Genomic DNA, 12,918 nt, shown 5'->3' on the forward strand with positions numbered 1-12,918 from the left:
AATAGCAACTTTCATATCTTCTGCCAAGTGTCTTGCTAGATTGAAGTGGTTGGATACAAGTTTCATGTAGAATTTGTCCTGTCTGGGCTATATAGAGTGCAGAGGGGCATTGTTGGCAAAAGATGTCATTTTCTGAGGAACAAATGTTAAGGTGCCCTTAATGTTGTGTGTGACATTGTTAGGTCCTGTAATCATGTTGCCAGAGCAGATCTGTGGCCAGAGTTGGCATCTGGGTTTGTGGCATGGTTTAGTCCCCATGTCTATGTTATAGCTTTGTGGTCCATAGTTGTTTGAGGTTGGGGGGATGTCTATAAGCAAGAATAGGTCTACCATTAATAGCCTTGGAAAGTGAAATCAAGTCTGGTCAAGAATGGGCTGGAGATCATTTAAGATTCATGTCAATTGTCTCAGCTGTGAACTGAAAGTGGCAACTAGTGGTGTTTTGTCATTTTCTCTTCTGGGTCTGTTCTGCAGTAGGTTACAACTGGGTATCTCTCTTGCTTTGTTGAGTTGTTCCTTAATCACATGGAGTGGGTATTGTAGTCTGAGGAATGTAATTTTTAGATCTTTGAGTTTGGAGTCTCTATCCTATGGGTCAGAGCAGATGCAATTGTATCTGAGGTCTTGACTGTACACAGTGGGTTTTGTTGTGTGTTTAGAATGGAAACTGGGAGCATGGAAGTTGGTATATCGATTGATGGGTTTTTGTACAGCATAGTGCTAATATGCCCATGTTGTACTTTCACAATGGTGCCTAGAAAAGGCACCCATTGTATAGATTGTTCCAGGGTGAGGTTGATGTTTGGGTGAAAGTTATTGAAATCCTGGTGGGATCTTTCTAGAGATTCCTTTCCATGGGCCCAGGTCAGAAAAATGTCATCAGTGCGCCTCAAATTGAGGAATGTTTTTTGGGTGCAGCAGTTAAGAAAGTGTTGCTCAAAGTCAGCCATAAATATGTTTGCATATTGTGGGGCCATGTAAGTGCCCATCGCAGTTCCGTTGCTCTGGAGATAGGTTTTATTGTCAAGAGTTGGGATTATGTGGCCTACTTCCTTGTTTTGGATTGTATTTGTGATATCTCATAGTCCATTTCTGTATGGGATGTTAGTATAAGTATAGAGCACATCGATGCCCATTATATCTAGGATGGTGGTGTCAGGAAGTTTGTGTATGGAATAAAGTTTATTTATTTATTTATTTATTTATTTATTTATTTATTTATTTATTTATTTATTTATTTATTTATTTATTTATTTATTTATTTATTTGATTTGATTTTTACCCCGCCCCTCTAGACGTCTACTCGGGGCAGCTTACATAGATAAAAACACATCAAAAAACATATATAAAAATACAATTATAACAATTGGTTCAAAACAGCACATTTCCAAGATGGCATGACTCAAGGAGAGGAAGAAAAAGAAAAAAAAATCACTTAATTGACTGGAGGGAAGGCCTGTTTAAATAACCAAGTTTTTAACTGGCTTTTGAAAACACCCAGCGAGGGTGCCAGCCAAATTTAGGTTGGGAGAGTATTCCACAGCCGAAGGACCACCGCCGAGAAGGCCCAGTTTCTTGTTTTTTTCTTTCCGGGCCCCCCTCGGCGTCAGTCCCCTCAGCCGTCCCTGCTGGCTATGTCGGGTGATTCGGGTAGATCTGGATGGGAGAAGGCGATATGCCAAATATTGAGGTCCCAAACCGTTTAGGGCTTTATATGTAATCATGAAGGAGGTTTGTGGTCTACCTCATGTACATTGCTAGCATATGGTTTGAGGATGAAGTCCAAGTATCCAGATACTCCAACGGTGATAGTGCTGATGTTTTATGCAATTGATACTGGGTTTTCCTGATTTGTGTATTTTTGGAAGTAGGTAGAAGGTAGCTGGTTGAGATTCTTGTGGTGAGTTAGGCACGATTTGTTCATGCATGTTTACAGCAAGGTTTTTCATGAGTTTTTTTTTTTTTTTGAAATCCTTTTGGTATTGGTGATTGGATCTATGGTAAGGAGCTGGTAAAATGTAGTGTTGAATGTTTGAATGTTTTATTGGTGATTTGTGTATTTCATTCTGCATTCATTTTCCCCTTATGTTTGAAGAAGTGGACCTCATCCACGAAAACTAACATTAAAATATAATAGTTTTAATGTGCCATGTTTTTTGTTTGTTTGTTTGCTTGTTGTTTTTTGTTTCATTTTGTTTATTTGGATTTTGCCTAATATGTTTGCATAAATAACATGGCTTCCTCTTCTAAAATTACATAAGGAGCATATGCTACATTCATAAACTATAGGTTTGTTTGGAGAATTGAATTGCTCCTTTGTGGTTGTCAGGGTAGAAGTAGAGAGGTAAAAACCACAACTGATAGATTACTAAATGGGACAGTTCCATTGGTTGTTGGTCCTTTTCTAATCTCAGTTAACACTGGCTGTCAATCCCTTTCTAATCACAATCACAAGTAATAATAGTAGAACTGCAGAGCTGGAAGGCACCCTATGAATCACTGGGTCCAGTCCCGTCAAGGATGCACAACAGTGCTGGTCCTTTTTTGAAATCACCAAACAACTTGGGCCATAAATATCAAACAAAGCAACAGGTTCCATGTATACCTGAGCCAGCATGGAATAGTGTCCAGAGCAACATTCTCCCACCTGGTAGTCTCCCAGTGTTTGGGGCTACAATAGCCACAATCCTTCATCATTGGTGTTACTGGCAGGGGGATAATGGGAGATGGTTAGAATGTTTGATTAGGACAACTGGGACTAGATTTCAAATCCTCTCAGGATAACCTTGGATAATCACTATTCATGTACTTCACACTGACATTATGGGCCTAGCAAATGGGAAGAAGATCTATATACTTATATCTATTTAAAGGAGAAATTGTGTCCACAAATTGAAGAGCAGTAACATCAAAAGAACACCAGAGGCTCAGAACTAAAAACCAAGTAGAATAAGAATGATGTTACTTCCCAATGAAACACCTTGACAAATGGGACTAGCCTTGCCTGCTCTAGGAGAGAATTCCATTACTAGAGACTCCCACTGAAAAATCCTTCACATTACTTCCCTCCAAAACACTTTTGCTGATGAGTTATACAACAATGGAAATGTCCACCTCTGGGCAGATTCATCTGGAGAACAGAGCTGTTCGGTTACATTGGTTCCAATCTGTTTGTGGTTGGCTAGCCCCTTGAATTACTGCCTTGCAAGAAGCAATTTTTTAAACAAATCTCAAAATACCATAAATTCACCAAACCAGTTATTAGAAATGCTATAGAAAGCTGCAAAAGTTAATCCCTTATTCTTTAAAATCCCTTTCTTTATCTACATACTCTTAAAAATCATATTTTCCCCCCAAGGCCTAATTTTCCTCATCTCATTTTGTTGTTGGAAAGGTCTAGTGGCACTCCATCAGAATATCAAATCCATTTAAGCAATTATTGAGCAAATAATATTTTAACCTTCATTCTGTTGATTAGCTTGTCGGTCTTCTCCAGGGAAGTAGCTTTAATAATTTCAAGTACAGACACAACATTTGTTTTTGATGCTGGGTGCTCTGCCTGTCATAAAAATGATCAGAATTATATGTCCAGCTGAGTGTGGATAGTTTGATAGAGAATGTAATATAAATCAGTATTACAGAAAGATTTATTTTATATCCATGCCTGTATTGTGGCAGCCATAGCTGAATGGTGGAATCAATATATTTGCATCAGCGCCCCCTAAGAAAGGCCCAAATAATTCTAGTGTAAAAGATACAAAGCTGGAAAAGACCAAATGAGTGGAATGACATAAACAGGCATAAGAGACATTACCAAGCTAAATGGACAAAATGGTGTGAGGAAACTTCAGACCTTATTTATATGACCTTCAGTTTTGATCTGCCAAATTAAGTTCTATGAAGAAGGCTAGAATCATAGACTGACATAAGCAGTTCAAATAAAATGCACCTAGAAATCCTTTTTAGATCATTGTGATGCCTCATTTTTTGCTGCTTAAAAATCACAATGGACTAACTGGACGTGTTAAAATGTCTCACAGATTTTTATCATCATAAGAACATGAAACAGCAAGCCATGGATTTAGAACTTAATCTGAAGCTGGGAGAAACTATGCTACTTGAGGTATAGCAATGCCTTAGCAAAAATTTCTTGGCCGAAATATTACTGGTTTCTTCTGCTAGTGTAATACTGTAGTTGGCATGAATCTCATTGATAACAGCATGTCTATTAGGAATGTGCTTCAGCTTCAGAACTTATTCAGATTTCAAAGCAAAGTTGGGGTATTTGTCCATTTCTGAAGTGATACAAAGCAAAGTGGGGAAGCTTGAAGCAGCGCTCAGATCAAAATAGACCTGTCTGAAGCACAGAATATTGCTTCAGCTCTTCAGGATTTTTAAAAGCTGATTTAGAAAAAACACACCCACAACTTACCTTTGAAAAAGAAAGTAATGCTTTTACAGAACTAGGGAGCCCAAAACTAGAAGCACATTGACAGCACAAATGCAAATAAGAAGCCCAGGTTCTCCTGGAAACACCACCCATAGAACCCATAGGAGGAAATTATTTTCTCCATATGATGGATGGGCATTTTGGGAGGGCAGCATGTTAAGAACAGAGAGAGATTTGCAACACTTTCATTTTCAGGAGGTAGGAGGACTTTTCTGTGTTTTTAAAGTGCGATCTCAGACCAATCAATTGGGTGTCTCTCTGTGTATGAAATCTGTGCCATCATGTGGGATTTGAGTGAGGCAGGTTGCAGTCATATTAGGAGTATTAGCTAAATTTCCTGAGTCCTGGTGACAGGGAAGGAAAGAAAGAAAATGGTGAGAGCTTTGCCAGCATATTAGAGGTCAAACATTCATTTCTGGAACTGATTGTTACCCCCATCAAAGCTGGCTGGAAAGCTTTGATGGGGCCTGGTCTGGTCTATATATGATACCCCTGGCCTGGTGTATATATGAGCTACATGTTGCAGTCACACTGAGAGCATAGTCTCGTGGAAAGCTGCAAGTGCATGTCGAACAACACAAAGTGGGCAACACCTTTAGAGATATGCAAGTTGGAATATAACAAAAGATTCAGTAGTTCAGCTCCTGCTTTGAATAACTGCTCTTTGATTCCTAGATTTGTGCTTGAATTTAAGCTAGCCAATTACACATTACAAAGCCAGGTTTCCAGTGGAAGTGCTGGTGGAAGAGGAAAACTTGACTGAAGAGTTTTCGTTAAGTGAAGATTGTCCATCCTACTTCCTGTGATGGGAACCAGTATTTACTTGAATGAGGTACTGAGAACAGGCCTTTTGAATTTCCACAAAATGTTCTTGGGCTGCCTTGCTCATTGTTTATTTTCTAAGAAGGCCAGTTTCTGGTGGTTCACATGTAGGAATTTTCACCTATTAATCTCAGAGCTATATTAAACTCTTCCTGCCCTTTTTGTTTGGGCACAAGAAGCTATTTACAATTGAGTAGGTTGACATATTTCTCCTCACAGGAAGCGGAAGAAGAATGTACAACTCAGAAGCTCTCTTTGTCTAATTCTCATTGTAGCATTAGTTGACCAAGGGACAAATTTTCATCTGCAAAGTATTAGTTGATTAAGCTACCAAATAAAGGCATGCAGCTTGCAAAATTCGTCAAAACTCCTGTGGTATCTAACTTGAATTAGCAATTCTTCATCTTTAGAACTGCACAGTGTACAGGTGGGTGACCCGTTCAGGCACTTAATTCTCCCTGTATAAGTAGATTTATCCCATTTAATGGAAGAAATGATGCACAAAGCTACAATCATGCTTTAGTGCTTGACTGGTTTGCTAGAGCTAGAGTATTCAATCTCTTTTAGAGAGGAGGAGAGTCTTTGATACTGAATGGCATGGGCATAGATGGATTTTATTTTTGACTTAACACTGACATACATCAGAGGAATTGCAATTATCCATTTTCTTCACCAGGGTGTACTAAATATATACTACCCTTCTGTTATGAATGACTCTGGAGTGCCGGAGCACCATACAACTGTATGGAAGAACAGCAGTAAATATATAGATGTGCCAAAGTCGTTCATAACAGAAGGGTAGTCCCAAAATTCCCTTCAAGAGAATGTAGGAGGGGATTGCAGGACCACATCAGGTAGCCCTACATCAGGTAGCCCTTCTTATTTGTTACAATTTATCTTGTTCTCTCACCATCTTGGAGAAAAATATTTCTTTCTTTTTTTCTAATTATGTTAATTATGTTATATATATGCTTGTTTTATATGTTATGTTGTAAGCCGCCTAGAGTGTTCGTGATGAACAGATAGGCGGGGTATAAATGGAATAAATGGAATAAATGGAATAAATGGAATAAATAAATAAATAAATAAATAAATAAATAAATAAATAAATAAATACATACATACATACATACATACATACATACATACATACATACATACATACATACATACATACATACATACATACATACATACATACATACATACTGGTAGGAACTCTGTCCATCCGGGATGGGGTTCTTCCCAACATCAGTTCAATGTACAGATGTCAGAGAAACTTTTCCCCACATCTGAAAAAAATATGCCAGTTTGGCACATCAGGAATTAAGTAGATAGAACCAAGTTCTGTAGTCAACCATGAGGCTCACTGGAGAGCCCTGAGACTTTCATGAAGTCCTAATGCAATTAGATACTCTTCTGAGCAGAGGAAAAGGGAAGACTGGAAACCTTCCTTCAAACACACATCCATAGAGCCCATTATGAATGGATGTTTGAAGGAATTAAGGCTGGATTAAGACAAGAATATTAGGAGTTGGATTGGTTCTGTTCCGGACAATAAAGTGCTAACAATCCATAAAATAAAAGGCTCCTCCTTTCAAACTGTGCCACTGCCTAATTCAGATTTCTTAAATGATGTCCTTCTATGTCCTGTTTCCCAGGTCTATGTACAAACTACAACACTTACAATATCCATGAACTTAAGTGCTTCAGTGGCCCTGGGAATGCTTTACATGCCGAAAGTATACATCATCATCTTCCATCCTGAACTCAATGTCCAGAAGCGGAAACGCAGCTTCAAGGCAGTGGTGACCGCAGCAACCATGTCATCACGACTTTCGCACAAACCTAGTGACAGGCCGAATGGGGAAGCGAAAACAGAGCTTTGTGAAAACGTCGACCCAAACAGTAAGTAGTCCTAAACACATTCTTTTCTTTTCTCTCTCTCTGTGTGTGTGTTTTAGGAACTGTGTAGCTGTATAAGTTCTTGTCTCCTATATTGAAGATTATGTACACATACATAAAAAGATTTGCTCATCCCTCTGGGATATTCTTTTCATGACATTCATCCATTCTGTACATCCTTTGGCTTTTTATACCGGGAGCAGTCCCCATGCATTTAGGAGAAAGGCAGGGTATAAACATAAATAATTTATTTTTGAAAAAACCACAAGTAATTCTTCTTTATTATCTACTTCTTTTTTAGGAGTACCTTTCTAAGTAGAGCAGTATTCTAGAATAATTGACCCCAGTACTGACCCCTCAAATATGTCTGCCAGGTATAACCTAGGGCTTTAAGTGGAGAGGTTGAATACCAGCTGCGTGATCCTTCTTCCAGGACCTGATTTACAGTAGGAAGGCTCACATTCAAGATGGAGGGATACCAACTTTAATATTATCACTTTAACTTCAAAATCACAACTTTAACACAAAATTTCCAACTGATTCATCAGTGATCTAGCCACTTGACTGCTATACAGGCCACAATATCTCTGTGCTACAAGTGAGGAAACAGGAACTTAAACCATAGCTAAACATATCTTACAGAGCTATGCCATGTAACTTGCACAAGTGGTAGCCATAATTGTTCCAAGGTGGAAATTAGATCCTCAAAGCAGTTCTGCATATGTATTTCACAGCTAGTCACATTGTGAATTGCACCATTAATTCACTGTGCGATCAAATTTGGCAATGCAGACTGCCTGGACATAATATCTTGCAAACTGCTGAAGTTGTAATTTTAAGTTTTCCCAACTGTGACTGCATTTCAGCCCATGTCTTATTTAATTTGAAGAGCCCAAAGTCCTATTGGTGAGTCCTGCCTGCTCAATGGGTATGGCACTATTTCCATTGTGCAACAGGTTTTCATGTAACTCAGCCAGTATTCAGTATTTCATTTGTAACCATGACACATTTCTTCTAGCAGTAAGAGACAGATGAAAAGCTGACTATGCTTAGTCAAAATCCATTCATTTAGAGAGCATTTTGGTAATATGTGGTGGGAAAATATTGCTGACCCTTAACCAAAAAGACCCTGAAACAAAATGACACCAGCCCTTCAATGTCTTCAAAAAAGAAAACAATCTTGAAGTTTTTGTAGTGTGCACATTTGTCTAGATTGATTACAAGCTAGATGACGGACGAACAATTTTGATTGATAGTTCTAATGACAGGCAGGGGGCTCTGGCTAACTTCAATATTATACATAAATGCAAATTTGATGCAAATTATATTGAAAAACGTTTTAGTAGGTGATGATTGTCTTCATTAGAGAAGCATCTTTATGCTCTGCCTACAGTTCATTCGCATTTGTCAACAGTTCCTGGAATGCCATATATATAATATATAAACTACATTTTTATACATATAAACTTAGTTTATTCCAGGAAACAACTGGATAAGTTTAAAAAACTGCCTTTTGAGCTCTACCCTGTGGAATTGCCCAGCTGCCTCATCAGAGAAGTCAAAAATCCATTGTAGTGTTCATATTATTATTTTTTTAATAGTCAAAAGTGTAAGCCAGTCATATGAGCTTGGCTTAGAACTGGCAACCCCATTATTAAATTTGCATCTCTATGTAGACACTGCTAGTGCATGCTCTTGGAAGATAATTTATAAATACTGTATTTAAAATAATAATAGTAATGCCTGGGTAAAGTGCAAAGTCGTCTCCCTCATGATGCCTGAAGACTACATTATAACTGACTATTTCATAGGTAAAGTATGATTGAGAGGATACTTTTTCATTTATCATCTCATACTTTCCCTTGTTCAGTGGAGTGTAATTCCTTAGAGCAATGGTAAGAGCTGATTTATGTGTTTGGTGCTCTCAAACCGCTATGTGAGTTTTAATATGACTAAAGCTCTCACGATAAAACATGTTGGAATTATCATGTTTTGTACATGTATGCTGTCTTTTTTTCTGCATGAACAGAAGTTGTAACCTATCCCCATTGTCTGATTATTAAAGTGTATTGTTTCTTTATTTGATTTCTCATGAAACCAAAGTTGAAAATGTTTGTCACAGTTCCAAACTATGTAGCAACACCAATGTAACAAAAAGGATGAAAAAAATCTACTTTATCCTGTTTTTCTGTATTTACAGGGACAATGTTTTTTAGAATTCAAACATATAGGCTATTACAATGTTCAGCAGTAGTTCCTTTCAGGCTTTCTCTATGCTGAAAACGAATACATTTGTCCATTTTGCTTTCTACTACTTTCAGAAGTTTTTCACACAAGTTCATTCCATTCCCATTTTTTCATCAATTGGTAAATTCTGGCCAAAAATCCTGCACAGTGACAAATTCAAACACATTTTTGTTTGTATTTCTTTTAAGTATATTGATTTTTCTGTGGTTTATTCTAAATATTATAAACTGCTATACGTATCTCTTAACACGATTTGCGAAGAGGGAAGTGTGTTGCAAAATTCAGAAAAGTGTTGAAAGCTAAAGGAGAATTGCATTCTAGTTTGCACATTCATTGGGCAATATGGATTTGGCCAGTCCATATCATACAAACAAAATGAATTTCATCACCACCCAACCCTGCGTGTGCATTCAGCAAATATTTGGAGGAAGAATGGGGTGGCAGTGGTCTCCTAATTCTGCCTCCATCTTTTCTTGTGTAATCAGAAGTCTAAAAAAGTTGTAGCTGGGCACATACAGAACTGGGAATTCCATACCACGCACACAGGGTTCCTTCTTACACAGAGCACCAGTAGTGGTATGTTTGGTCGTGCTGTATGTGGGGAGAATAAATGCATATGGATGGGGAGTAACTAAGGCCTAGCCTTCCATTGTTGCTCTCCACATGTGGACATCACTGTCTGGAAAGTGGGAAACTGTTCTACCCTTGTGATTTCTCTGGAAGATCCGAGACCTATTTCATGAGGAGAGCTGTTAAGCATTGGGGAAGCTCTCCTCATCAGAAAATAATTACCTACATTAAGGTCAGCAAAGATGACAATAACACAGGAGTTGGAGTTAGCACATTGTAGAGATGTAGATCCTTGGTTGTTGAGAATAAAGCAAAGAAAAACAAGCCACACCTCATTTATTCCTCCTCTCCTTCATGATGGCGAGAGTTTTCTTTGTCTTCTTGATTGAGGCTTCTCACATTTGCAAACTCAGTACTGAATTTTGTGCAGAATGAGATAACTGTTGCCTTGTTGCACAGAATTTTAAGAAGCAGAAGATTGGTCGGTTCATAACTTTTTGATCAGTCAGCTTCTCATTTTGTACTTACTGGGTTTATGTGTATGTAGCTTCACAAGGGGAAAAAAAGAACGATTTTGTGTAGATGTTTTGTGAAACCTGTAGAAAAGCCAACATAGGGAAAAATGTGCATGTTCCCATCCTTGTATTAGAGGCAAGTATTTTCCCATTTTCTTGATACATGTCTCAGCCAAGAAAGGGAAATGAGACTTCTTCACATCCATAGCATGCTTCCCCTCTTTGTGTGCTTATTCTCCACATTTACAGAATATCAGAACAGATCTCAAATTGGCAGTTGTATACGCCTTGGTGTCTATTTTCAGATCATCAGCTCTAGACATGTATATTGCAGGACGATGGGGCTGGTGAAGCCTGTGAAATCAATAGCTGTGGTTCTGCTCACCCATATGCCACCCAGTTATGGTACATGTGGATAAAGTCTGAAAGGGCTACTATCTCACTAGCACTAGGTAAAACCAAAGCAAGCTGTCAATAGTCGGCTGTGCTCCATCAGAGCACTACTGGGAACTGTTTTGGTGTAACTCAAATTATTTCAACATCTCTTATACAGAAATGAAGACTTAATTTAGACACTCTCTCTTGTGTAAGAGTAATATTTGGTTTACATGGGTTTCTGTTAGATGTTTAGTGGGATGATAGTGGTTAACAATTTGTTCCTTCACTTAATGAAAATATGAGATTTTATGTTTTGTGTAAATGAATACAAGAGGAGATTCATGTACCTCCCAACATTGGGGTGTTTGGTGACCAAAAATTAAGAAAGCTAAACATTGGCCATCTGTGCTTATTTATTGCTGTGAATTTAAGATTATTTTTAATTTATTGCTGTTGTATGCAGCTTTCACAATAATTGCATTATGTTAAGAGGCAACAGCAAAATGGTTTGTTGAAACATAGGCTGCAGGTAAAGCTCTAGAAACAGAACATCTGACACTAATGAGAGCAGCAAAGGATCACTATCTTATGAATTACTGTGCCTTCATTTTGTATATCTGCCATCTCAGATAGAAGACTATATCAGCGAAATACCATAGTGTCATATTGGAAATCTCAGTTTATTATTTTTCCAGAACTGGCAATCAATACAAAGGAAGGGGAGTGGAATTCAAAGAAGTGGTGGTCAGAGGTGCTCCTGCTTATAAAATAAATTGCTTTATACAGGGGTTGAATGGCTTGCTGCCCTCTTCTCCCTCTGATCCTTCAGCTCTTTTCATTCCTGAGACTTTGCAGGCAAATTGGTTGCCATGCATGTTTTGCTTTGTAAAATGGGCCCACTAACACCCTTGGAAGATGCTGTGTGATGATTCAGTGCCACTGTAAGGTATCAGACAAAGATGTTGGTGCATCTGTAGCCTACCTGTAGGACAGCCGTCTTTTCCCATGCCCTCATCATAATGCTACATCACCAGAGGTGTTCACAGTCCACTTTTCCCATAGTAGCTGTATCACCAGTGGTCACTTAGCCAAGCAGTGCTCCGTTTTTACAGACTAAAAAGCCATTGAATCCTCTTGCAATACAAACTGCAAATATTTCTAGCTGTAAACTTCCCTGTCTCAAAAATATACATCTCTAGAGCTAATCTTTGGGTAGTTCCTGCCAACAATTTTCCCACTCTCCAGGTTGAGAAATTTGACGCCAAGGGGCAGTCAATCAAAGAGCAATGGAGAATGAGCTTTACCTGAACCCTATAGTTAGACAGCCTTTAGTGCACTGCAGCAGGAAGAGATTGTGGTTGCTGGACTCTGTCTCTTATTAGTCCCAGCCAGGATGGCCAATAGTGAGGGATTATTGAACCATACTCTGGAGTGCAATGAGTTCCACACTCCACTGTATGACATGAGCTGAGCAACCTACCAAAACAGTAGCAACTCTCAGATCAGACTTATTGAAATATACTAAAATGTTTCCCAATATTTCAAGATTGTTCTGTTGGCCATTCTTATGGTTATCTGCTAATACATGCATTTTCCCCATTAAAAGCTTTGCTTTGCTACCATATGTTTGCATTGTTACTTTTCATACATGTTTGTGTACAGAGGTAGTGGGATTTAAAACTACTATCCAAGGGTATATAGTGAATAGGGTAGAGGGCATGGACTCACTTTCCATTATGAATTTGTTTGTTTTTCTCTTGTGGGTTTCACTGGTTAGCTTTCAAAGTATTTAACTACGTCATGTATTCATTTGAGTAACAGGAGTGTCTGGTTCCATCAATGTTTTCGATAGTAATAGGAAAAATTGCCTGCAGAAAACAATTTAACTGAAATTAATGGTTCAGACTTGTTACATTAAGGTTTTTTTTTTTATCTTTCTAAAATCCGCCGGACCAAAGAAGTACTCTATTTTTCTCTAGTAAAAAAAAACCCTTCCTTTTCCCTATTAGTAGGAATTTTAAGGCATTTACT

General features: G+C 38.2%; 1 protein-coding gene across 3 annotated transcripts in view; it reads left to right on the forward strand.

Moving 5' to 3' along the window:
* GRM7 (glutamate metabotropic receptor 7) overlaps positions 1 to 12,918 on the forward strand; it is a 568,639-nt gene that overhangs the window by 504,540 nt on the left and 51,181 nt on the right. For all 3 annotated transcript variants that reach the window (XM_072989462.2, XM_020791423.3, XM_020791424.3), the window contains one exon: positions 6,934 to 7,180. In XM_072989462.2, the coding sequence (XP_072845563.2) occupies positions 6,934 to 7,180 (247 nt within the window). The remainder of the gene's footprint in view (positions 1 to 6,933; positions 7,181 to 12,918) is intronic.

The sequence above is a fragment of the Pogona vitticeps genome, chromosome 2, assembly GCF_051106095.1.
Source record: "Pogona vitticeps strain Pit_001003342236 chromosome 2, PviZW2.1, whole genome shotgun sequence".
Lineage (NCBI taxonomy): Eukaryota > Metazoa > Chordata > Lepidosauria > Squamata > Agamidae > Pogona > Pogona vitticeps.